The sequence below is a fragment of the Sardina pilchardus genome, chromosome 12 (genome assembly GCF_963854185.1).
Source record: "Sardina pilchardus chromosome 12, fSarPil1.1, whole genome shotgun sequence".
Lineage (NCBI taxonomy): Eukaryota > Metazoa > Chordata > Actinopteri > Clupeiformes > Clupeidae > Sardina > Sardina pilchardus.
The window spans coordinates 7355015-7380439 of record NC_085005.1 but is presented as its reverse complement, the minus strand read 5'-3'; the positions used below and the strand labels follow the sequence as shown (position 1 = coordinate 7380439).

The 25425-nt window shown below is 43.8% G+C and overlaps 3 protein-coding genes across 5 annotated transcripts in view; 2 read left to right on the top strand and 1 right to left on the bottom strand.

The window, feature by feature from the left end:
* Positions 1-5157: 5157 nt before the first annotated feature.
* Positions 5158-10637, top strand: LOC134098132 (uncharacterized). 3 transcript variants are annotated; one of them, XM_062551101.1, is made up of 7 exons: positions 5158-5254; positions 7111-7195; positions 8850-8948; positions 9113-9211; positions 9633-9749; positions 10211-10279; positions 10478-10637. In XM_062551101.1, the coding sequence occupies exons 3-7, from the start codon at positions 8903-8905 to the stop codon at positions 10576-10578; spliced, it is 432 nt and encodes a 143-aa protein (XP_062407085.1). In that variant the 5' UTR covers positions 5158-5254; positions 7111-7195; positions 8850-8902; the 3' UTR covers positions 10579-10637. The 3 variants fall into 3 exon arrangements, with proteins under 3 accessions (XP_062407085.1, XP_062407086.1, XP_062407084.1); XM_062551102.1 differs by having other exon boundaries at positions 5160-5201; XM_062551100.1 differs by lacking the exons at positions 5158-5254; positions 7111-7195 and adding an exon at positions 7689-8525.
* Positions 10638-19452: 8815 nt separating this feature from the next.
* si:dkey-126h10.1 (vesicular inhibitory amino acid transporter) lies at positions 19453-22464 on the bottom strand. Its single transcript, XM_062551333.1, has 2 exons — positions 22177-22464; positions 19453-20838 (listed from the first exon to the last, which is right to left on the bottom strand). The coding sequence occupies exons 1-2, from the start codon at positions 22462-22464 to the stop codon at positions 19690-19692; spliced, it is 1437 nt and encodes a 478-aa protein (XP_062407317.1). The 3' UTR covers positions 19453-19689.
* Positions 22465-23573: 1109 nt separating this feature from the next.
* lama2 (laminin, alpha 2) overlaps positions 23574-25425 on the top strand; it is a 163835-nt gene continuing 161983 nt past the window's right edge. Inside the window, exon 1 of the mRNA XM_062550527.1 lies at positions 23574-23693. Within this exon, the coding sequence (XP_062406511.1) occupies positions 23627-23693 (67 nt within the window). The 5' untranslated portion in view covers positions 23574-23626. The remainder of the gene's footprint in view (positions 23694-25425) is intronic.

Sequence of the window (25425 nt, the reverse complement as noted above, 5' to 3'; positions counted from 1 at the left end):
ACTTTGTTGCTCTGAGTGTGGAGAGATGGGCCATGACGTCAGCGCTCTCTCCGATTCAAACGCTGCCTTATCAAACGCGACTCTCTCCTGGAGATGGCAAGCTCCCTCTGCCGTCAGTATGCAGTTACATTTTGTTTTAATTAAATAAATGAGGAGGTTTTTAATAAGCTAAAATTAAAATGAAATACATCTACTTGTATAGGTTGAAGCTCTCCTCATATCTTTATTCTGTCCATAATGTGCCATGCATGCATTCATGCCAGTCTACTTCATACACATGTAAGTTGAAATGGCTAGTTTATACCTAAATCTGCAATCTCATTGTGACTAATCGAGCATCATCTGGTGCCTCAAAAATGTGAATCATTTCAACTTTCTCGCATGTCGTTTTGCGTCACCAGTGTTTTCTGTAGTTGATGTTGTTATTATTTGTTTATAAGTTTTGATTTGTCTACTCGCTGAATGACATTAATGTCATCTCTTATTGCAAGTCAATTCCTGTCTGAATGGGGCTGGGGCTCTATATGGTCTCTTGTCCATATAGTTTTCTCTGTCTGTGAAATGGGCTTTCATGGATTGCTTGGACCATAACATAGACCTAAACATGGTCAGGTAAGAAAACACTGCAGTGCTGCTCCCCAGTGCAATGGCAGCACTTTGTGTTCAACATTGATTCATACAGCTTCACGATTCCATGGCGCTTTTCTCTCTGTCATGTGGGTGTGACTTATCACATTTCTAAACACAGGGTTGTGAGCACGCCGCGGACTGTATGGTACAGGCTTCTGATCAGGCACCAGAGTCAGTGAACCGGGCTTGAGGCTCGGAGTTAACAGTTCGGTTCAGCATCGGGTGAGAGCAGACGGTCGCACTCTCCTGCCAGAGTCAGGGCGGTGGGCCTGGCTGCCATGTAAACAGTCCAAATCAAAGCCTCCTGTCAATGTCTCTCAGTGAAAGAGGGAAGAAGGCCGCGGGAGCCTTCGGTTCGTGCCAATTTCAGGTGTCAGAAATGTTTGGACAGGATACAGTCAGCCTGTTGCCTTTGCAACACCTTCCAAACCGACACCCGATTTCACTCGCTCGCTGTCTGATCCGCCAAGGGAACATCTGTGGAGAGCCGCACGGTGGTAACAAAACAAGACAAGGTTTGAAATAGTGAGAACAGGGAGGCAGGGAAGGGAAGGAGGGAGAGGGGGGGGTAAAATCCCATAGACAACAAAGTGAATGTTGGAGATGCTCAAGGCTGCAGGTTGGGCCCATGTCTGCGAAGAGGTGGGGGGGATGAAAGAGAAAGAAACATAAACATGTTCTTCAAACACAGCCTTTTGATAACCAAGGCTAGGGGGTGAGAGGTAGGCCTTGCTTAATAAAGTAACTCCTCAGCAATTTTTTCTAGGTCTTTCTGTCAACGTTGTCCTCAATCCTCTCTGTGAGAAGGACTGAGCAGAGACAGTGGATTCTTTGTGTTGGACAATTTGTTCATGTCCACCATCACTCTGTCGAAAAATACCATTAAATATGGTCACATTACGACTTTTTTTTATAAATTGCAGATTTTAATGAGAGTGTGGATCTGTTCAGAGCGACGGAGAGAGAAAGAGGGCAAGCGAGAGAGACAGGGGGATTTTAGCATCAACAGCATTTATTTTCTGCTTTGCTCAGAGAGGAAAAATAAGCCAGTCAAATCTGAACCATATGCCATTCGTATAACAGATGGAGGAAGCGGTCATAGAGTATACATGATTACCCATCTACTGGAAGTCAGTAGGGGTGGTGGTGGTGGATGGGAGGGGGATGTCATAGGTTTTATACTCTCAGCACGCCCTGGGAAAGCACATTCAAATGACTCTCCTCCATCCCAGTGCACTGGGAGGATATTCATGATGTGAGGACACCGCTCGACCGGCACTGTGGTTGGCTGACCCGTCACATGACTCTGTGGAGCGAGCTGGCTTCTTTTCATCGCCGGTCCAGGCGCAGGGCCACAGCTCTCATTTATTCTTTCATCCTGTCTGTCTGTTGTGGGTAAACAAAGGAGTCACTGGGTGGCTCGCCACACCTTTTCAAGGCCTGCAAACAAGATGAGCTCATTGTGTTTCCATCTGAGCCCATATTTTGGCTTATTTAGCCTACTTTTTTGATAACTGACTGTCTTTACAGGTGTTCTGTTACTCTTTATCCGTTACCCGAGCAGCACATATTTATATTCTCAAGCTATACTAATTGTAGTATCCAACACATACTGTGTGAATCAATCCAAGGTCATCGAAAAAAACAACTTCATTATTTTTAAGTATATTCAAAAATGTGAAATTATTGTTTTGTGATGCACATTTTTAGTGTAAAACATCCAAAAATAACCTAGAAGTAGCAGCAGAATGTTAAGAAATAACCATTTTGACACAGTGTCAAAATTTCTTTGCTATCCTGATATCTAAACCACTTAAGTTTCTACGCTACTACAGCATGCAACCCCACTAGCGTCGGGACGGTTCTTTTGTTCTTGTTCTCTTGTTTTCCGTGGCTCTTGTATTAAAGAAGAATTCTGGTCATTTTTCACGTAGATCATTGTTTCTCCAGGTAACCGAGTACTCTACGTAAAGAAAACTGAAAAAAAGAAAAGCCTGGCTGCTCTAGCTGTTGGCTGTTTTTTTTGTGTTTTTTTTCAACTGACAATACTGATCTCGAGAAACAGATTAATGTGAAAAATGGCCGGAATTGCCAAATTGACAATGCAAGAGTGTACAATGCAAGTCAATGCAAGCGTGTACAATGCAAGTCAATAGAGTGCTCAAAACAACTTGAAGCCTATTCCATGTTGGTCCTTTAAAGCATTTTGTTTTGCTCTAAAAGTCCACTGGATCCATTTAATTATTAAGTGTTTGTCATAAGCAAATGATGATTGACTTGATCTCTCATTTGACCATCAGTTCAGTTGTCCACCTCTCATGTTGGTCTGGAAGCTTGGACCATCCTACAGTATACTGCAAAACAGAACAGAAAGTATTTGCATTTGCAGAAAGCATTTACATTTGCAATGTCAACATAGTTGGGATATTTGTTTTTACATTTACATATTTTTAACTGACACATCTATCCAAAGCGTCTTATGAGGAATAACATTTAGACTACAGTGCCATAGGAGACTTTGTGGAGACACAACTTTGTGGTTGTGTGTGAGTTGGGTGTGTTTGTTGGAAATGTTAGGATAGGAATTCTCAGAATTGTCTGAATTGTTGTGTGTGACATGCACAAGGTTCCTTGGAGAAACACAACAAACTCTAGCACATACCTTTATGAGAGCATAAGTAGGCTAAGTTTGTGTAGACTCAGAAGTCACTTTGTGTGTGTAAGGTGCCATCAGTGAATTTGTTTTGTGGACACTAAAGTAAACAACCTGTCAATCACTCATTATTCTAATCTATTTCATAGTGCAAGTAGTTGTTTATGTCATGCCACGGATAATAGAGAAAGACAAGACAGTTATTCTGTTGGCATTTATCATGCTAGTTACCCAATGTAGCTTTGTTCTCATAATGATATCACTGAATCTGAACAATAGAAAATGTATTCTGTCTGAAAGCCATTTATGCACAAACCTCTCAGAGTGGCTTTACAGAAGAGTGTAGTTGCTGGTACACATGCCAATTCAATTTCAACAAAAGTATGAGCAGGTTAATTTGGTATCAAACAGTTTTGTATACTGTATAATTTTGCAACAGCTGTATGGTACTCCAGTAAATGAAATCAAAGCCAGGCAGTGTGCATCTATACCTAACCCTAATCCTGTCTGAAATTCTGGTTAAATCTAACAAAATATGCGGACACATTCTCGTAGCCATCACTATTTTCTGCATTCCAGCCAAAAGAGAGAAGAGTGAATTTTACAGGTTGAGCTTCCATACTTGAGCAGTAGAAATTGCTACCACTAAAATAACACAAAATAAAGCCCTTCCCCATCTCGCAGAATGAGCACACTTCAAACGTCGATCTTTTTCTCCCGCTTGGGGAGAAATGTTAAAATGTTGAGAGATAGGGCTCCAATCTGTGGCTTGGCTCCGCGTCCCCGTATGTGTGAACTGCATCCACCGTACCCTGGAAGGGCACCAAAGGCGTACAGCCTTGGCAGGGAGCGGGTGGGGTGTTGCGGTGCTTTGTGGCAGGTCCTCTGCCTCCAGGGCCGTCAGGCGTAGCTGGAGCAGGAACAGAGAGCAACCCCCCAGCCACCCTCCTACGGCTGAGTCTCGCAGGCCGCGGATCTGGGCATCACCCTTTCGGAGGCGTCGGGGAAGCACAGCTGGCGTTTTTTCAGAGAGAGAGAGAGAGGGGGATGGAGGGAGGGAGGGGGAGAGAGAGATGGAGGCAGAGAGGGAGAGGGGAAGGGAGGGAAAGAGAGATAGAGGGGGGGAGGGAGGGAGATGAGTTTTTGAATGTTTGCTTGAGGGGGACTTACAGCATTAGCCAATCACACTAATGGTGTTTTCGCATTTTGTGACCTAAGCGAAACTGGCAGTGGTTCTGGTGCTGCACTTCATTTATTCTGCCTAATTTGGGTCACTAAATGACCAAGGCAAGCGGTGCACCAGATGCATTTGCCTGCAAGCTATGTGCTGCTGTGCGGTGGACTTTAAACTGTGGCATACCAATTCGAACAATCATTTATCACCCAGTGCGTTTAACAGAGTGCCATTTTTCATAGTCTATCCTGTTAGTGGGTGTCTGAAGATGATAATGTTAGTTACTAAGGTGTCTGAAGATGATAATATTAGTTTGTATAGGTGTGGTAAAATGAAAATATTAACATGGACATGCTCTGCTTGATAAACTAGTTTGTGTCGTCATGGCAGCATAGTAGAATAGCAATAAAATAATAAACAATGTAAGGAGGGACTGGTTTAACTACATTCTGTCCAAATCATAAGGAAGAAGGCATGTGTTTATGTGTTGACTGTTGACAATAAAACAATTCTTACAGCTGTTATTGGAGGTGAAGTATTTGTCAAATGTAAATATCAGTATTGCTGACCTATTACAGTCTGGTAATATGACAAGTGCCCCAACTTTCTTTCTCTGGCAAGGGTGTCATTCGGTGGGTGAGTCACACGGTTGTCTGTGGCATATGTCAGTTCCGCCCTCACGTCATTTGGAGTCAGTCTCCAGGAGAAGTCTGGATGGAGTTTGATGGCTGTCTAATACTGGAGGTGGGTCCCCGTAACTGGAGATGACAACGAGATGATGAGCTAGATGAGGTTCGGTGAGTTATGTCATGTGAAGCCAGTGTAAAAATAAGCTCAACCTGTTTCCTTTAATCAGGATAATTGCTTCAGTAGCCTGTTTTGATTTTTATTTCAACTGAAGACCAAGGTGTTAATTAATATGACTCTTTCTAGCACCAGCCAAGCATGGTTTAGGGGATTGATTTTGCTGCCACAAAGTTGATACACTATTAAAACGGTAGTTCCAGAGAAATTGCCCTAATTAGACCACTCTCTTGACCAATCCAAAAAACAGCAGTGATGTGTATAATCGGAATTTTATGGCTTTCAATTTCGAGAAGAATAGTTTCACACTCCCTTAGTATCTATTAGCTCATTAACTGAGATCTGCATGGAGGATTAGCTTGTATGCTTTGCAAAACAAGGTGGAAATTTCCAACACTGAAATGTTGCATGGTGTGTCCTTTATTGTAGCCTATGTGTCTATAGGTAATAGTTTTTTTTTTCTTTTTGAAATGAGACACCTGCTCACTTCAAGGACTGAATTTTTTTTTAATGTTGCATATAAATCCTCTACCAAGAATAGCATAAAATGAAACTTAAAGGAACAATTCACCGTTTTTTTTATATATATATTTAACCACTTTATTCCCTTAACTAAGACGAGTTGATACATACCTCTCATGTTTTAATGCGTGCACTCACTGGCTCTGGCGCGCGGCGCTACTTTGGTAGCCCAGTTCATTCATTAGGACCCAAACAGAGATGAAGTTAGAAGCGCACAAACACCTCCATGTTTTCCAAAGTGAAACTTAAAGTGCAACAGTGAGGATATTACTGCGCCGAGTCTAAGTGCTCCCAATTGTTATTCCACCACACAATATAGTTATCCCTCTTACCTGCTTAGAAATGCACCACGTTTTATTTTGTCTCACTTGGTCGTGTGACTCGTGTTACTGTATTTTAATAGGGGAAACATGGAGGTGTTTGGTTGCTTCTAATTTCATTTCTGTTTGGATCCTAATGAATTAACTGGGCTAGCTAAGTGCTATTAAAGTAGCGCCATGCCAGTGAGTGCACACATTGAAACGTGAGAGGTATGTATCAACTCGTCTTAGTTAAGGGAATAACATAGTTTCATATGAAAAAATGGTGAAGTGTTCCTTTAATGATCATTAGCCAAAGAATCCTGTATTTTCATTGTGCAGATGGAGAGCTGTAGTATGCAGGACCTCTAAGCTCCGGCCATCATTCAGTCTGAGAGGGAAATTGATGTCAACTCTTGCTAATGTGTTTCTCTGCTAGTGTCAGGAGAGCCACGAGGACTCCCTCTGAGTCAGGTAATGCTGGTTTGAGAATATTCCCTCTTTTCAGCTCACAAGAACCCAGACTAAGTCTACAGAGGATCAGAGCACCTATAGAACCGACGCAGCACCCATAGCAAGAACATCTCAGCGTTCCTTTCAGCTTGCCGGCCAACTGTGAAGCACTCATATTTGGTGTCTCTTCTTCTTTGTTCTCAGTCCGTTGGGCGAGGATAGTCTCTCCGGCTTAGTTGAAATGCAACTATCACAGTTGCAATTCTGTGTGAATAGGGGAAAATGAGTGGCTCAATAGAGGACTTAAAAACTAATTGCAAATTACTTCAAACTTTGGATTGCGTGAACGTAGGAAGGGCAGTGTCAAGGTGAGCAAGCAAATCAGTGAAACTGAAAAAGAGGCCTCGGGTAATTTGGAAATTATATTTTGAAATGGAAGCAATCAGTTTTATTCTGCCATTTTGCAACTGCTTATGTTTCCATATTATGCTGGTAAGGTCATTGCAATTGTTGGGGCAATAAATATAGGCTATCGATTTCTCCACTCATTGTGTTGTGAATCTTTGTGTGGACAGGGAATGCATATCTCTGACCAGGCAGAGGAGGCATAGAGAAAGGGTGATTGCTGCAGACAGGTCCACAGGAATACGTTGTTCCCAGGTAATTGGATGCCCGGGTAAGTTGTAAGCTCTCGGCTCTTCATTGATTTCTGTGACACCGAGCGGCGTCACGGATAGCGTGCTTCTCGCACCAAGCTTTCATCATACATAATTGATTAAACAGAATCAATTTACAGAAGAATATAAAAACTGATCGGATCATCATTGTGTGCATGAAAAGCCTCATGGAGAGAGCAGTTTCAGACACAAATCTAATCTTAGTGGGAGTGCAGGGCTCAGTAGCAGAGTTGAAAGATTTTGTTAACATTTTTTAGATTTACTCTAAATGGAGAGTACTTCTATTTACTCTAAATGGAAGATTTAACTTTCCATCATCACATAGACATAAATGTAATGAAAGCTAAATATTCAACTTTGCTTGCAGCTATATTTTTCTTATTTTCTCATTTCAAATTATGAAATGAGAAAATAAAGCACTTTGGGTCAACCCTGTTGCGTTACATTTTCTATACAGTGGGGAGAATAAGCATTTGAACCCATGCAAAAGTCTTGACTTTTGGCCTGGCCTGGCCTGGATCACTTGACTTGACTGTTTCAAGTTGAGTTCTAGAATGCTTTCGGGCATCATCATTTGGAATCTTCTGAACATATTCTAGAACATATTAAGTTGAGTTCTAGAATGTACCATAATTAGAATGTTGGTTAAAGTAGAATCCTGAGGTAAACCCCTGAATCAGTTGGACCTGGCTACAACAGAGATAACACTGAGAGAGAGCTTTCTGCTGGAGATTTCACAAATCATTCATTGATTCACCTACTGTATTTCATATTGGCAATCCTGCCAAGGACAAAGGAGGAGTGTATTTTTTCATATTGGCGGAAGATGGAAGTGAGAGGTGAAGCTAGAGGAGAAAATGGTTGCTTCTTGGGAGCCATGAGCGCCCTCTTGAACGCCATCAGACACCGGCTAAGACCAAAGCGAAGACGACAGAGGACCAAGAACCACCGGATCTGTTGCAACTCTGCTATGGCCAAGAGAAAGTCGGCAAAAGAGAGAGAACCGACCTGGGCCTATTCTGGGCTTAACGCCAAGCCGAGCAAGCTAAACCATATTGCTAAAGGCACACCTAACGCAGAACTCCAGGAAAGACTTAAGTCTTCCGTGCGGGCTTTTGAAGAGAAGCGCAAGCCACGCTGGGTGGTTCTCCAGCCTGCTGAACCTGCGGGTCAAGCAGAGGTAATAATGGAGAACACTGATGCTGGAGAGGACCCTGCTAAACAACCAAGGGATATGGCAAGCATGAAGAACACTCAGCTTGGAGAGAATCCTCAGCATGGTGAATTGGATCTTCGGGCTGATGAACCAGCAAGTAAGAACACAAAAAGCATAACTTAGGCTATAACATTAGCTAGTTGCCCAAATGTGGAGGGAGATGGCCAGACAAGATGGTCCTGTCCTGGTCCTTGCAGTAAAACATTTTAGTTATTCCGAGCACAATTAGTGGCTATAGGCCTACTTGGTAGTTGTTTTGAACCAAAGGCTCAATTTCAATGGAGATCTTCAAAGTGTACAAATAGGGTCAATCTATGTAAAGAAAACCAAGTCACTGACATTGATGAGTGACTTGAATGACAAAATGAGTGAATATTGAATGTCACTTTTTTTGACATGAGTGTTGTTGTAATTGTCACAGCTGGTCCTGACTCCATTTACCCTGTCCCATCTGACTGGACTCTTGAACACCTCATGGAGAATCTGAAGTCATCAGCAGACGATGACGAGGGAGACCAAGGTATGACCTTGATTAAACTAGAAAATGATCATTAGAGTAGCTTTAACCACAGTAAACCCAAATTATGTACTGCACTGTATCTATGTACTGTTTACCTGATACTGACAATGAGTGAATGTCAAATGTTGACTTGAGTGTTGGTGGTGTTGGTGTTTTTGTCACAGCTGGGCCTGGCTCCAGTTCCCTTGTCCCATCTGACAGGACTCTTGAACACCTCATGGTGAATCTGAAGTCATCGGCAGACAAGGAAGAGGGAGACAAAGGTATGACCTGGCTTGAAACAGGAAATTATCATTGGAACAGCTTTAATCACAGTAAGCCTAAATTAATCTTTGACAAATCATCAAATCTCAATGTTAGGTGGCCAATCATATTCAATGGCCACCATAGCAAAAAATATATCACAATTATAAAACCAGTTGAAAATAATTAAATAATTATTAGCAGACTGAAGTTACAGACCTTAGTCTGATAATGGAAGAGGAGTTACAGTATTGTGTCTACCTTTTAGTGGTTAAAATATATATCGCCAGTTTCCCTATACATAAACTAAACCTAACCTTAGAAAAATATAAATAATTTAAATTAATTTCATTTAATAAATTCAAGTATATTGATATTGATGCTAACAAAATGAGTGAATGTTAAATGTTGACTTGAGTGGCGGTGTTGTTTTTGTCACAGCAGGCCCTGGCTCCAGTTCCCCTGTTCCATCTGAATCTGCTCTTGACCACCTCATGGAGGAACAGAGTTCATCAGCGGATGAGACTGGAGAGGATCTTCAGCCTAATGATCCACCAAGTAAGAACACAAATAGCTTTAGTAGGCTACCATTCTCAGTTTGATTTCATGATGCGAGATCCGTCTCACCATAGTTTAACATCTATTGGCACAGTTGTTAGGCTGCAGTATGTTGCACCTGCTAAACAAGTCTAGCGACCAATTTTGAGGGCAGCACCCCTTTGTTGAGCAGTAGAATAAGATCACCTTTCCTAATCTGTGAATAATGTCACTTCCCTTTATTTTGTACTTGGCACATGGACACTTTTTATGTATCGAAAATATATAGACATAAGAGAATGTACATGATAATAGTCTATAATGAGGTGTGTCGTGTGTGACATTCACCATAATCATTAATTCATCATGATCAGTCGGTGGGCCTTAGGCCCAAAGAGTTTGAGAATTTGAGAGTTTGTGGAATTCACCATAAACTGATGAATTATGCCGACACGTAACCGGTTTCAAACTCTTTCTAACAGGCTGGCGTCTGACACATGACCAAATGTATCGGGATGTGACTGGACAAGATAGAGTGGCCATCATGCACTGTAAGTAAAAGTTTTAGTATGATCATGGTGATAACTTGATATGGTCAGTTTCTCGTATACAGTTTAAGATTAGCATATACTAAATTATTATTTTCAAAGGAAATCTTCATCTCCATGTTCTTTGGTCCTCTGCCAAAAGTACAAAATAACAAAATGAGTTGATGCTGAATGTTGACTTGAGTATTGCTGTTTTCACAGTGGGCCCCTTCAGTTTCGTTGTCCCATCTAAATGGGCCTTTGACCATGTGAGTGGGTGTGAGGAGCAGGACAGTCGTCCATACGCCATGGTCTTCTACTGACAGCCAAGCAGACGGCTACATCTACATTACCACTCAACTGCTCAGCTGCCTTTTGACTAAACTACATGACATTACATTTCATATTACGTCCATTAAAGTACTTTAATGGATGAAATGGTCTTTTGTGTGTGTATATGTGTGTGTGTGTGTGTGTGTGTGTGTGTGTGTGTGTGGCTTTGTCAATTGTAAAAACATCATATTGTATATATTAGTTATATTACAGAGATGTTTTCCTATTTAAGAGTACATTTAAGAATCCAGACAATCCCCCCACGCATTACAATATGTCTCCTGGCATGCCTTCTATGGTACATAATGAAAAACATGCAGAAATGTTCAAAAGATCTGCAATATTATCTTTGATATAAAGACTTAAGAAACATAAGACGTCATTAGACGACAGTGTGGGTGCAGATGTATGATATAGCACGTATAGATGGTCATTGCAAGTGTAATAATATTGACAGATATGAGACTATGTGTGAGGTTTGGATTTGATGAAGTTTTTGCAGAGTGCTTTACTAATTAACTTGCCGAAGGCATTCACAATGACATAGCACTGTTTACGTGAAAGAATATGCGATTGCTTTGTCACCTGATTTGTACGTCACTGATTTAGGTGACAGTAATCATTGTGGGATCCCACATTTTAATGGGTTATGACAAAATGTCAGCTAGCTTATTGATTAAAAGGTTGGCAACAGCTTTAGATTTTCAAAAGTTGAACAATGCAATCCAATTATGTGGACATTTTAACTCTGCTAATTCCATTTGTGTTCATAATTGGTTTGGCTGTGTTCATAATTTGATTACGATAAAGCTACACAGTAATGTTAATAAGATTTCTGCTTATTGCTGCCTCTTTTTATCAGATCGCTTCTCTGGAAGATTAAAAATGTTCCATCGGTGTGTTCCTTAACAGAGCACTGCTGACAAATATGATAAAAGAAAAGCCTTTTGTGAAATAATGGCACAGTTGCGAATAATAAACTTAAAGATCATGCCACTGTGCAGAGAAGATACATGGTACATTCCAAAAGGCTTCCATTTCGCTATAGCCTCTGATATTTTAACCACAAAAGGAAAGAGAAAGTGAGAGTGAGATAGAGAGAAAGAAAGAAAGAAAGAAATTGTCGAGGCAAAAGGCCTGAGTGCTGGTTACCTGCCTTAGTCCTTGGCTGAAAATGCCAGCTGCCTTATTCACATTTGATTTCATAATAATTAACCAGGTCCATAATTATCTTATCCAGTACCAGAATAGCAACAAATGGGAGCTTGTCACTTGAAAGGTGGTAACAGAGGCCTTTGTATGCAACCGATTGAAGTGTAATTTCTTCCATCCTGTTATATTTTCTTCCCCTCTCTAATTCTTTTGTCATTCTCAACACATAGGTATGTCCTCAATGGAAAGCATACCGTGGTAACAACTCACAGGATAACTTCATTTATTGTCTTAGTTAGTAGTTCGGCTCCATGTGCGCATTTATAGCAAAGCTATTCTAACCATTTCCCAGTAAACATCATTAGGACATGAGACAAACATTAAAAATGCCACTAAATATGTAATCAAAGCACAGACTGTTAGTGAACTAGTTGTCAAATAGTATATTGTAGAGTCTATAATAAAGCCCATCATATCCTGTGAATGCCTCTCAGTTGCAGCAGATTCACTTTCTAGAGTAGACTAGAATAAATTGAAGTGAAATTATTCAGAAGCATCTAATATATTAATATTTCCTCTGAGATCAGGGGAGTTTGAGCTTTGAATGTGTGTGTTTGTGTGTGTGTGTGTGTGTGTGTGTGTGTGCGTGTGCGTGTGCGTGTGCACGTGTGTGTGTGTGTGTGTGTGTGTGTGCGTGTGTACGCGTGTGTGTATGGAAAGGATATTTCCACTTCTTTTGTTTCCTTTAGGTTGCCGTGAAAGGGAGACACGGTTTTATCTGCCAGCGTTTATTCACAAACCAACTGGGATCAGGCGAAGTGCCTGCACCATCACAATAGCATTTATCATAATCACTTACTTCTTCTTAATTATACCCACATGGACCATGAGGCCTTTTGTTGAGGAGATTGAATGGGAGTGAAATGTGCTTTACGCTCGGCGATTTTGCCTTGGAAGACACAAATGGGACGCGGCCGAGTTTTTGCTGCTGGGAGCCTTTTGTTTTTCCCGTCGTCGCGATGCGCTCGATTGTTTATGTTCCACTTAACTCGCTGGAAAAACTCAGAGAGAAAGAGGAAGAACAAAAAACCTCGGTGATGTACAGTTACGTCCAAGGAATCATTTGAGGTCTTGCATGGAATCATTTAAGGTCCTGGTCTTGCATTTTTCTTTCCTTTCTTTCCTGAATTTCCCAATTTTTTCTTTTCTTCTTTTCTTCTTTTCTTCTCTCCTCTACCTCTTCATCTACAGTGTGTGTGCATGGGTGTATGCTTTACTCTCTATTTGTCATTACGTTGTCAGCTCTTTTTAGGCATCTGTTGACAGGTCCAGTCTGCCAATGGAAGACCACCATTATAATTTTCCTGTTATCAGTTCATTAACTGTTTGGCTTTCATCTCCTTGCTTAAACAATGGCTCCATTGAGTCGTGATCATGATAAATAGTCCTGACAGTGTTCTCTCCTACCGAAGGCCATCTCAGCCTGGGAACACAGCTGACCATTATTTGTCTGTTAGCTCCTGGGAGGTATGTTATTCTGTCAAGTGGAGTAACCTAGACGATAGCTGGAAATAGCATCTGCACATTCTGGCTTCCCTAAAACTCCTTAGATTACCGTTGAAAACGGCAGTGGTGCTTTGTGTGTTGTTGTTGTGTGTGTGTGTGTGTGTGTGTGTGGTGTCCGTTTGTTGTTACTTCTGGTAAGAAGCACAGAAATAGACGCGATGGATTCATCTCATGAACCATATCACTCACTTAACTGGAAGAACATTGGCTTAGATAAGCAGTGGCTGTGCAGATTCCAGCAAAAAGCAGAGGCTCGCCAATCCACAGAAACATCGCCGCAGTGGCACTCAAGTGCACCAAAGAGCCACACTGCGCCGGGTATCATGGACACAGCAGCTTGGATCCGAGGTCGGATTGGCACCCTCTGCCAGTTGCTGTGCCAGCGGTGCCAACAGCAGAGAAAAAAAAAAAACCTTTTGTGCCCCGGGCCCCTTATCCTCTCCACATGTAGGATAATCACTTTGGGGTCAGGGGGGATGCCAGGCACAAACGGGCCACGGTTGGATTGCGTGTCCCACGCCTGCTGTGGCACCAGGGGGGCTGTGGTGTTCGCCCTGTGCACCCCCCCCCCCCCTCCAGTCGCCGACATCTGGCACCATCAATATCTCTAATTGCAGAATTGGCCCCGACTGCTGATGGAGCCTAAGTGAATAGATAAATAATAAATAAACAAACATCGGTGGCGTGATGAGAACATCTCAGCCTGGGAGTTCATCTTGGCCGAGGTCATCTCACTGTGCCTGGACACCCTCAGCCCCACTCCCCTGGTGACCCGGAAGAAGATGCATTAAGACTCCAGCTGAGAATGAAAGCAGTGCTTGCACACTATCTGTGTTTGAAGCAGTTAGCTGTGGAGGCACCAAAGACCAACACTCTCAGAAGTCAAACCTCACCAAACCAAAACTGTGTGTCTCTATTATATCTTTCCTGGCTTTCAGAAGTTGTGATGACGAAGAAGAAAAAAGAAGAAGAAGAAGAAAAATCTAATATCAGTGTGAATGTTGCATCTGACAAAGATCTCGAGTTCAGCGTTCAACTAAAATGACTTCCTGTTTTAAAAGGGCCTCCGCAGTAAGAAAACAGTTGTGTGGGTGGCGGAATTGGAGACTTTTAATGGGCTCATTACTGGTATAGGGTGAAGTGGAATGGAAGGAGAGGCAGCCATGCAGGGGCTGAATTGAAAACAGTGACTTTTCGCCCCCTCCTCTCCTCCCCTGAACAGGACCCCAATCGATCGCACACAACTGGGTTAATGTAGTCCCTTAAAACACACGGCAAAGCCTTGCATTCAGATAATTGCTTTTTCTTTTTGAGAGGGGGGGGGGGGGGGGGGTCTGTCTGCATGGCTGAGAGAGAGTGGGAGGGTGGGCTTAACAAGTTTCCAACGAAGGCTGGCGCCCTCTAATGGAGGAGCATTAAAGCACAGGCCTGGAGAGGAGCAGGTCATGGCTCAAGGTTCTGGCCCTGTGGTGCTGTAGACCTGATCCTGATCCAGATCATGGTCATGGCCTGAGTCTGTTTAGCTGTTCTCTATCTCTCTCTATATATATCTCTCTCTCTGTCTGTCTGTCTCTCTCTCTCTCTCTCTCTCTCTCTCTCTCTCTCTCTCTCTCTCTCTCTCTCTCTCTCTCTCTCTCTCTCTCTCTCTCTCTCTCTCTGGGGGATAAACCTCTGGCAGCTGTGTGCTTCTCACTTTCCCTTTCCTCAACCCCCCTCTCCCTACACACACACACACCTCATCTTCTTCCATGCTGTTCACTGGTGCCTCCTAGGCCCTGAAGAACTTGCCGGAAAAACACAGGAAATGCTGTGCGTTGAGCCTCCAGGTTCCCCAGGGCGATCTGTGTGTGTGTGTGTGTCTCTCTCTCTCTCTCTCTCTCTCTCTCTCTAGAGAGAGGTCAGTCATGCCAGCTGCATCGCTCCCGTTCTCCGGGAAAAAAGGCCGATGACCGCTCAGGAAAGAATCCCGCTCCTCCGTCCCCCAATGTCCCGTCCGCCTCCACCTTCCTCGCATGCTCCGGCTCCGCAGTCTGCTTAATCAATCAGCGATGCCGAGATCTTCCTCAGCGCCTCAGCCCAAGCCTTGAGCATTCGCATTACTGCTGATCCATCGGCAAGCCCCTGAGGAGCAGTGAGCGTTTGTAATGATAAGCCCACACTATCCACAGAGATGCACGCGATAGTTATGAGTTACTGCAATGGCTGGAAATGATGCTTAGTGGGCGGGGATTTTTTTTTTTTAGCTGTGGGGTTTTGTGAATCACCAGCGATTCTGTAACCTGACTTTCGCCAGATCCTGTAGTTCGCTGTCTGCTTCACACAAGGATCTGGGACTTCTCGATAGGAGATGTATTTCTGAAGGCGGGTCCTTGTAAAACATCCTCGCATGTGATTTGATAAACCACTTGCCTGTTATCTTGAATGACGTCCTAGGCTTCTTCAAGTTCTTGCCAAACCCGGTCGGAAGAAGAGTAAAAACATCCTTGCCACCAATAAATGTCTTCAAAACTATTCTCTGAAAGAATGAATACTCGATAGATTCGACAAAACGGTTGAAATAGCAGAATCAATGTCAGCACAAGACTCCTCACTGCGTGCCGCCATTGTTATTTGAATCAAACACTCGCTTCGGCGCTCCTGATTGGCTGCTCATTTTTTGATCACTGGCACAGGGGTTTGGATTGCCCTCGCATCCAGACCCTTGTGTGGAGCTCAGCGAAACGCCTCTGGTGGAGCATGGCGGAACTACAAGGGTCTGGCGAGAGTCAGGCTAGCGATTCTGTGCATCAAATACAATTTTGTAGATGGCAAATGTGTGTGCGTGTGTGTGTGTGTGTGTGTGCGTGTGTGCGTGTGTGCGCGTGTGCGCGTGTGTGCGTGTGTGTGTGTGCTGTTGAGAACAATGGGTTTAGAACAGAAGAATAGCAGAGGATTCCATCCATTAGGGAGTGGTACACCCTGGTCATATCTGCCATGGTAGTGAGGAGAAAGCCATGGATGCTGACTTTCAAAAATAAAAAAGCAAAAATTAATAAATAAACATGTTGTCCTTAACCCAATGTCTTTTTGAGTCTATTGAAATGGAACTTCATAATTAGAAAGCTCCAGAGGAAGAAGAAAAAAACGGACTTGACCTTTAAAAATTGAATGGGAGGCGTATTCAAGGTGAATGCATTGTGAGGTTTTGTGAAGCATTGTGAGTGGCTTCTGCTGTGTTGGCTTGCTTTCAAAACAGGTCAGTTTGTCACATTTAAAAGGTTAATAGACCACACAGGCGCTTACACAGAGAGGACCACAAGGCATCTAGCCAGTCCTTACCTGTCCTCTGTACTCCCCCCCCCCCCCCTCCCCCCTCTACTGTATGTGGGATGGATTTGTAATTATAGGGCTGTTAGCCTCAGACAGAGAAAAATTGTTGCCCTGGCAAGGACAGAGTTTTCCTCTTGAGGTTGTTCCTTCGCATTGTTACAAGATGCCTCACCAAGGATGACCACTCAGGTCCAGTTCTGCGTCTCATGGACATCAATACTTGATGAGTTCATCCCACAGGATGTGGGAATAGAGATTGTTTGAAAAGGATAATGTGAATCTCTGCTGGCTGAAGCACTTCAACGGCCACTCGATTTTGACTTAATATCTGAACTGTGCTAAACTTCTTCTCCGCTTAAATGTGCGAGCTTACTTCCCACGAGGATCAAACAGCTGACCCCAAGTAGAACGTCTTTTTTTTTTCTCCTCTCTGCCGCTGGAATAAGACCTAAAATGGCACCTTTTGTCTGCCGGTGTGCGAGTCTGAGAGAGAAATCATCAGTGTCACCCAGTGTGTGCGAGAGAGTCTGAGAGAGAAATATAAAAGGGACGGCGGTCCATTTTGTGTCGCTGGCACTAACAGACTCGCCAGCGTCTGTCAAAGCCGATTCCTGACATTTCCTGCAGCCCTGTAGAGCCCTAATCTCCCAGCGAGCAGCAGCCGGGGAAGCGCCGAGCCCTCCTGAAATCAGGAGGCATTACATTGGCCGTGGGGATTAAACGCTAACCATGTAGTTTATGGTACTGACGTGTGGGCTACCAATTTAAAGGCAGTAGGTGGAGGAGAGAAAAGGGAGACAGAGAGAGAGAGAGAAAGAGAGAGAGAAACACTTGGGAAAAAGGAAAAGAAGAAGAAACAGGAGGGAAAAAAATAATGAAAGGAAAAATGAAATGCACTTGAGATGAAGGCTTTCTGCCACAAAAACCAAAGGGTGGTGAATTCTTTACGCCGGAGGATTTGGCCCCCTTGAAGTAGTTTGCAGTTGGCACTGCCAAGTTTGCAAATCTCTGTGCCTCTGTTTGTCTGTTTGAGCTCCCATTGGTTTAATAAGAAAACAGGCCCCGGAACATCCCAAAGGATGCCGCTAATGTTATTCCTGTTTCACAGAGAAGATCCTCTGCTCTTCCCTGAGATTGATTTAAAAGCAGCATGTATTGGTTTTCTGAGTCTCAGCCATTAAATGCACAAAGAAAGCATGTAAATGATGGCACATTTTAATAATTCAAAATGAAAATGACCCAAAATATTGCCTCTGACACTCGCACAGAATTTGTTATGCACTGTCTAAAATTCATCAATTGAATTGCATGGTAGTTGTAAGAATTACACTGAATTTTCATTTAGAGTAAACAACTTCCCTTGTCCAAGTGTGCGCTCACAGTATGCCTCTATACATTATTTCCCAGGATGTCTATCCCATGTCTATCCTACAGTATGTGTGTTCTCATGTCTCATGATGTTATTGAGTGACAGAACAAGCATGCACTTGTCCATCAGCAAAGACTGAGATATGGGTATTGGGTAAGGAGTGAGAGAGAGGTGAGGAGAAAAAAGGTAGGAAGAGGGAGACCAAATGAAAAAGTGTTCATGCTGGATGATACAACACAAAGGTGCTTAACCTTGTGTAGTAAACCATGATGCTCACGCAAAACAGATTGTTTTGTCTCTTTTCTCTGTCAAGTCACCTCTGTCTCCTCTTCATCAAGAGAATAGCATGATATTCTGAAGGGCCTACTTAAAAAAATACCCATTACATTTCAGAATGAGTTGTGTTACGAAAGGTTTCTTCTTTTATATTTGAATGTAGAGAATACCGTCATGCTCATGGATAGAGTAAAACATGCTCTCGTTGGAGATAACCGAGCACAGGGGAGCATCACATTGAGATGTGCTTCAGTTTTTGTATTCTTATGGAACTAAACAAACCTCAGTGTTTTTCAGGCCTTTTTAAAAACGATATGAATGAGTCACACAACATGACTCACATTACAGAATAGAGCCTGGATGGAACCTGTTTTGCATCTCATAGCAGCAACACCAAAGAAACTCCAACGAAACAAGAACTTGTTGGTTTGTTATTTTTAGTCAAAAAGTTTACCTGAGTTTGAGGCGATTATGCTGCTGCAGGAGTCAATAGATTATGCTTAGTACGTGTGCATAGTGTGTGTTGCATTCAGTACCTGGGTTTGCCAAAAGTTCTGTCTTCAGTAAGTCCACCATCAGTTCTGAAAAGATTTGCAGTGTAATGACTGAGAGACAAGTAGGCGGACGGGTCTAATTGATGCCATATTTATTGTTGCATAGCCTAATTGAATTAGGCCTGACAAGTGAGTCCTTCAGTGTTTGACGCTAATATAATCAACCATGACATCTTCATCCAGTCACTATTGACAGACACCACACCTCTGCAGAGTTGGTAATTACAGCATATGAGAATATGAAGACATTAACATTTGACAACTTCACAGCACTTCTAACTTGATAAATAGTGTCCTACAATATGTACCAAAACACAGAATCTTACATTTTCAATGGATGTAGATCATGAATGGCTAGTAGTAGCTTACTTTAATTTAGTTTAGTTACAGTAAGTGACCATAATCAGCTGTTTACTGCATGTATAAATGTACTTTATCTAGTGCCTATAGAACAATCAATCCACAGGAAAATGGCTCAGGAAAAACATTAGAATTCTATAATTGTGTGTGATGCACATTTTGCTACAATTATAACAATGTTGGCATGACGAGAGCACAATGTGTCATTGTTTTTTTCAATGGGAACAAATCAATTTAGAAAGAAAACTCAACAGAATATCATGACACACAAACAGGCATTCATTTATTCTTGTAATGGCCACGTAAGTGCAGAAGCCTGGAAAAGGATGGATAAAAATATCAAGAACTTCTATCTGTTCACATGACATCTGAGTGGAAAGCTGAAAGATACAGTATATGTGTAATGCGTGCTTGTTGTCAGCCTGTATGTGGTTATCTCCCGCCAAGCTCTGACACGTTTGCATATTGATCAGGTGGATAGCCCAGGGGGACAATTTTCCACGCAGCTTAGTGCTCTATCTGCTCTCGAAAGCCTCAATCATCCCCTTAATTGAACAAATTACCCCTGATAAACTGCACAGCGATCCCAGCACCAGAATCAGAAAATTGATAGCTTTCAGTCTGCAGTCCAGCGTGGTCCACTTAAGCTGGAGGTGGAAGAGCGAGGGGAGGAGGAAAGTCATGGCCGCCCCCGTGACGCTCCCCGTCAGTCCCATGAGCAGGGAGAAGTGGGGCACGTACATGGCCATCAGGAAGGTGAGCACCAGCAACCCGGCCCGCAGAGCCAAAATGGCCGACGCCGGAGCCGTGCCGTTTTCCCGGTTCAGCATGCAGCCCTGGAGGACCTCCGAGGCGGCGTAGAAGGGCAGCGGGTAGGACAGCAGGGCCTTGGCCAGCAGGCAGAGGTTGACCACCAGCCGCAGGCCGTCGGGCAGGTTGTCGGTGATGACCTCCTTGGTCTCGTCGCCCCACGTCAGGAAGGCCAGCACGGAGAAGAGCGTCTTGACGACGCAGGCCAGCGCGTGCGTCCAGGTGAGCATGTCGGCGAAGTCGCCGCGCTCCTCCATGCTGCCCTCCAGCGTGGGCAGGAAGATCTGCGACGTGTAGCTGAAGATGATCACGCCCACCGACACCAGGAACTTCTCGGCGTCCACCCACAGCGTCATGCGGCGCCAGGACCAGCGGTGCGCCTGGCGCAGGCAGAAGCCCACCGTCACCGACGTGATCAGGAACTGCGCCAGCGAGCAGAGCAGGCTGAGGCGCGAGACGGCGCGCAGGTCCCGGATCAGCACGCACGGCGCCACGGCCAGGAAGGCCACCGCCGACCAGGCGCCCGGCGACAGCGGCAGGAAGGCGAAGCTGTGGCACATCAGGTTGCCGCTGACCACCAGGTAGAGGATGCACGTCATCATCAGCTCCACCACCTGGGCGGCGTGCACCACCCGGCCGCCCAGCCGCGGGCACACGTGGCGCCAGCAGGCGTTGGCGATGTCCTCGTAGGTGTCGCGCACGCGCACCGGACGCCCGGACTCGTCCTCCTCGTACAGGCAGGCGATCAGGATCTTGCCCGTGTAGCTGCAGATGACCGCCGCCAGCACCAGCAGCAGGAACCCAAGGTAACCGCTCTGTAGCAGTGCGTACGGCAGACCCAACACGAATATACCCTAAAACACATAGATAGATACGTAGATAGATAGATACTTTATTGATCCCCAAGGGGAAATTCATACATATAGAAACACATAGATAGATAGATACACGTAGATAGATAGATACTGTAAAGATACTTTATTGATCCCCAAGGGGAAATTCAAGAAATTCATGTTGGACATGGTGTCCAACACATTATAACAAAATGAATTTAACTGCAGTTGACAACACACCAACAAAAATCACAGAGCTTAGTTCTCCTGGAAATTCACTAAACCACCTCCTCAAGTTCAAAATGGCACATTAGAACAGTTTCTCTTCATTCACTGTAACTTCATTCTTTTGATGAATCCTTCTGAAGGCTTTATTTCTTTGTAGAATTAACTGTAATTCTATATTGTTTTCCTTTTACAAAGCCAACCAACACAACAAACCTTAGAGAAGGACAGTGATGGTAAGCAGCATGGATGGGGTAAAACAACTGCTAACAAAGTACTACTCATTACAGAAAATGCAGAAGACTGTTCTATCCCTGCACACATAATTGTTTGGAAATTGTCACAAACAAGTGCATGCAAACCTTAATCATGAAGCATACAGCCCTGGCATCATTTACCGCAAAATCACCCCCAATGGGGCTCTGTAACTGCTCTCACTGTAGCGCCGCATTAAGCCTCTCATCTATGATGACATTGAAAGTAGGACACTGGGAAATGACATGTAATTAATTAGTCCAGACATTGTCTAGCCCCCCCTTCCCCCACCCTATACACAAACACACACTCACACATACACACACACACTTATATTGAACATGCCGGAACAATAGACAGCAGGTAAACAACGCTGTGAGCCTGGACAAATATGTAGATGCACTTCCCGGATAAAAAAAAAAAAAAAAAAAAAAAGCTGCCCAGGGCAGATAATGGGTTGCTGGGCAATTAGTGTGAAACAGCATATGATTCAGGGGAGGACACGGGAGCCAAAGAGAGTTGGGTGGCAGCAAACAGATGAAGCTGTGAAGAGCTGCTCACATAATCATCATCATCCTCCTTGTTTAAAAACTAAAAGAGATGCTCTAATGCCAGAGCAAACGAGCCTTGTTCAAACAGGCTCACTTAATTAAGCTGCATAAATATTTTACCAATTTAAAGTCTCAAAATGTATTGTTTGCTTTAATACTTAACAAGCTAATTTAGTATACATAATAGTCTTTTGTTAGATCGGAACTGATGTAGACAGATCCCCAAACAGCAGTGTTTACCACAGTGTTGATTGATATGACGTGATGATTTTTTTTAATTTTGAATGAACTTGCCCATCGATCCACTGAGTCCAATGAATCCACTCACCTGGATGGCGTTGGTGACATTCCATCCTGCCTCCCAGGTGGTGATTTTGGGGCAGGTGTCCTCAGGTGGCCCCCCGTGGAAGCCCTCCGTAGCCTGCAGATCCTCGCTGGTCTCGGGACTGGAGCCGCAGGGCTCCTCCCCAGGCTCGGCCGCGTGAGCCTCCCCATACGACCTGCTCAGCTCATCCCTGTGGGCGAACGCCAGGCTCTCCTCGCCCCCGGCGTGAAACCTGGAGGACCACAGAGCCCTGCCGTGAGCCCCTAACCAACTCAGCCTCACGGAGGACATGTCTCACCACTAGGTCTGGGGAGAGGGGTTTTGTTTTGTAGTTTGTTGGTGTATTTGTCTCCAAGGGGGCTGTGGTGGAAAACCACTTTGCTGGTCAGTGTGAGATGAATCACATGATTGGCGCCTCCTCCACTTGTCAGCAACTCCGAATCGGCCCAGCAGGTAAGGCACAGGTGAGGTGTCAATCTCATCTCTCCCCGTGAAATGGTAGCAGGGTTCCTGAGACAGACCATGCATCTAAAAGACTGAATTGCCCACTTGAGGGATTTCAGTCATTCATTGTATAATGAGGTTGATTGACAGACCACTGGTCTATCACAATATAATTGACAAAACACTGAAAGTCATGCAAGATAAGTCTTTGGTTACGTATAGCCTACTAACAACCTTGAGCAGAAGTTTTATCCTATGTGCTCTTTCAAGCCAGGAACTGCTCATCTATTTTACCCTTCAGTGTGGCAGTTTCTGTTGAACACTAGGGGGAGCAACATAAGCTTTAACAAAGACATAAACTTTCCTCACATTAAAACTTTTCCACAAAGGTCTAAGCATGATCTTTGGGTGACCGACCCAGCTTAACTTTTAAGAGCTCTCCACGTGTATTATACCTTTATAGAAAATCTATTCTGGCTCCTCATAAAGACTGGCAGACTCTGCATGCCTTTGCAATAGGGTAGCCTACAATTTAAGCACCTCTGGCGATGACATTAATTACAACTATTTTGATTGGGTATTAAACTCAATAAAATAAGTCAGTTTTAAGAATGCTCATGTCCCGAAACGTAGGCCTTGTCTACATGGCATAGACTATGGGTAACGCTGGAGAGAGCAAAATGAATAGCCTATCTACTGTGTTCTACAACCAACGTAAAATGCTTTTAAAAAGGCTCGTTTCAACAGTCTTTATTGTTTAGCTGCATGAGTGGGCTTTAACTTTGAAAGTCTCCCTGTTTGCTGTGTTGCATGATTTAGGCGCCCCATAAATTCATTTCCAGTTGTGACTCTCTCTCCTCCTCCAGGGGCACGGGAGTTTCCTCCTGAACTTGAAAAAGTCACTCTTGACATTCTCCCCTCAGTTTCCCAACACTGAGCTGTCCGCCGCGCACTGAAAAACGGACTCCGGCGGGCGGTGCGCTAATGAAGAAATAACCGGACTGGAAAAATGAAAGTCCTATCTCTCTTCACACTCATTGCGTTGCTATGGCAATGCAGTCTAGCTCAGCAAAGGGGTGAGTGAAATATTTGCCACTGTAGACTAATTCTTGCTGTGGTTAAAATCACATTTCTTTTGCAAGTTGCGAATTACAAGCTTCAGAAGGCTGCACTACCAGATTTGTTTCCCGTGATGTGATTGTTTCGACCAGACATAAGCCATTATTGTGGCAGTTTGCCTCACTCAGATAGTTTAGCCCACCTAATACTGTTAACTTTGTTGTTTACAGACTTCAGTGAGTAGAAATATTATCAATACATTAAACTGCAAAGTGAAGTGAAGTGACGTTTTAAACATAGTTCTCGATAAGACTACCCTTAGATACGTCGTCTGTCCAGTGTAGATTTCTCCCCTAATGCACAAATTTACTGAATAAAAGCACATCATGTTTAACCTAGATACAAAAGGCGAATCATTATTTTAGTAAGAGCTAGTGTGGGAATTTTTCGATTGATAGGCCTATCTATACGCAAATACCTGGGACCATAAGTAGCCTACAGCAATGGGATTATTCCAAACATTGATTTTGTCTTTGCCTTTGGTGCAGAGGACCAGCAATTAAACATGTCTTGAAAATGTGAATGCAGTATCACTTCGGTGCTCTGCTATGACATCATCAGTGATGAAACCAACCTGTGGAGTGTAGGCAATACACTTATGAACAGAGGGAATGATGGCCAAATTCTCACACAGAACTTTTTGCACCATAATCACTTTGGTAGACGACACTCTTCTCACTTTTCTCATCTACGCTGATGAAAGGATAGCTGAGCATGCTGCACGTGTTTGTTGGACTGTGGCCAGCTGTGTGTGTGTCCTCTTCCCTGTCAATGACAAGGATGGCACCGTTCCATTAACAGGTGCCGCTGACTTCTATGGCGGAATCCTAAGTGTCAGGCTTGGAATCTAAATTTAGGTGGGTGCAAATCGGAAATAGTCCTCTCTCATCTCCAAAGTGACAGGATGTCACAAGACAGAGAGACGGATGTGTGCCATGCTGATATATCCCCACAGGATCACTATCTGCTGCGTAAAACATTATGCAAGTAGGTTAATGTTTTTCCCCGGTCAGTGTGTCTGTTCGCCACTATGGAAGCCCCTCCTGTCAGGTGACTCATTGGGAAGCCAGGGCCTAGTAAGGATCCGCTCTCCGGCCTCAGAGAAGGCGTTGACGCTCTGTGTACTAACAGCATCCAAATTCCTACAAGTCCAGACTATTTGCGGATGAGGCATCTGCCTCTGTAAGTGTTGTGTAAGAACTGGCTGTAGTGACTAGCCTGCCTTTCTTTGACCAGGCCCGTGATGCTCAGGACTTGAGGGTTGGCAAGTGAACGTTTGAAGCTGTGCAGATCTTTATATTGCAGGTCTCTCCTGGACAGGCTGTAAAGCTACCATTAAAACGGACAAACACACCTCTTTGAGAGATGTCCTACTGGCTGTGCTGGTGGGGTTGTTTTCCATTTGTCCTCACTTGAATTGTTTGTTATCTTTGTCCTTCACCAGAGCCAGGCTTGCTTCTTCTTCATTGGCAAGGAGAAAAGCAACAGCTTTGCAGGCATTGTATGAGTTCTCCTGCAAACCTGTATCTCTGAACAGACTTTCAGTGAAAGAAGAGAAAGGAAAAATGGGGGAAAAAAATGCCCCAGAATGTTGTAGAGGAGAAAATCAATACTTAATTCTGCTGCCGCGGCAATAGACAGTGGAGCCAGGACAAGTCCGACTTTATCCTCGTCAATACTGATGAAAAG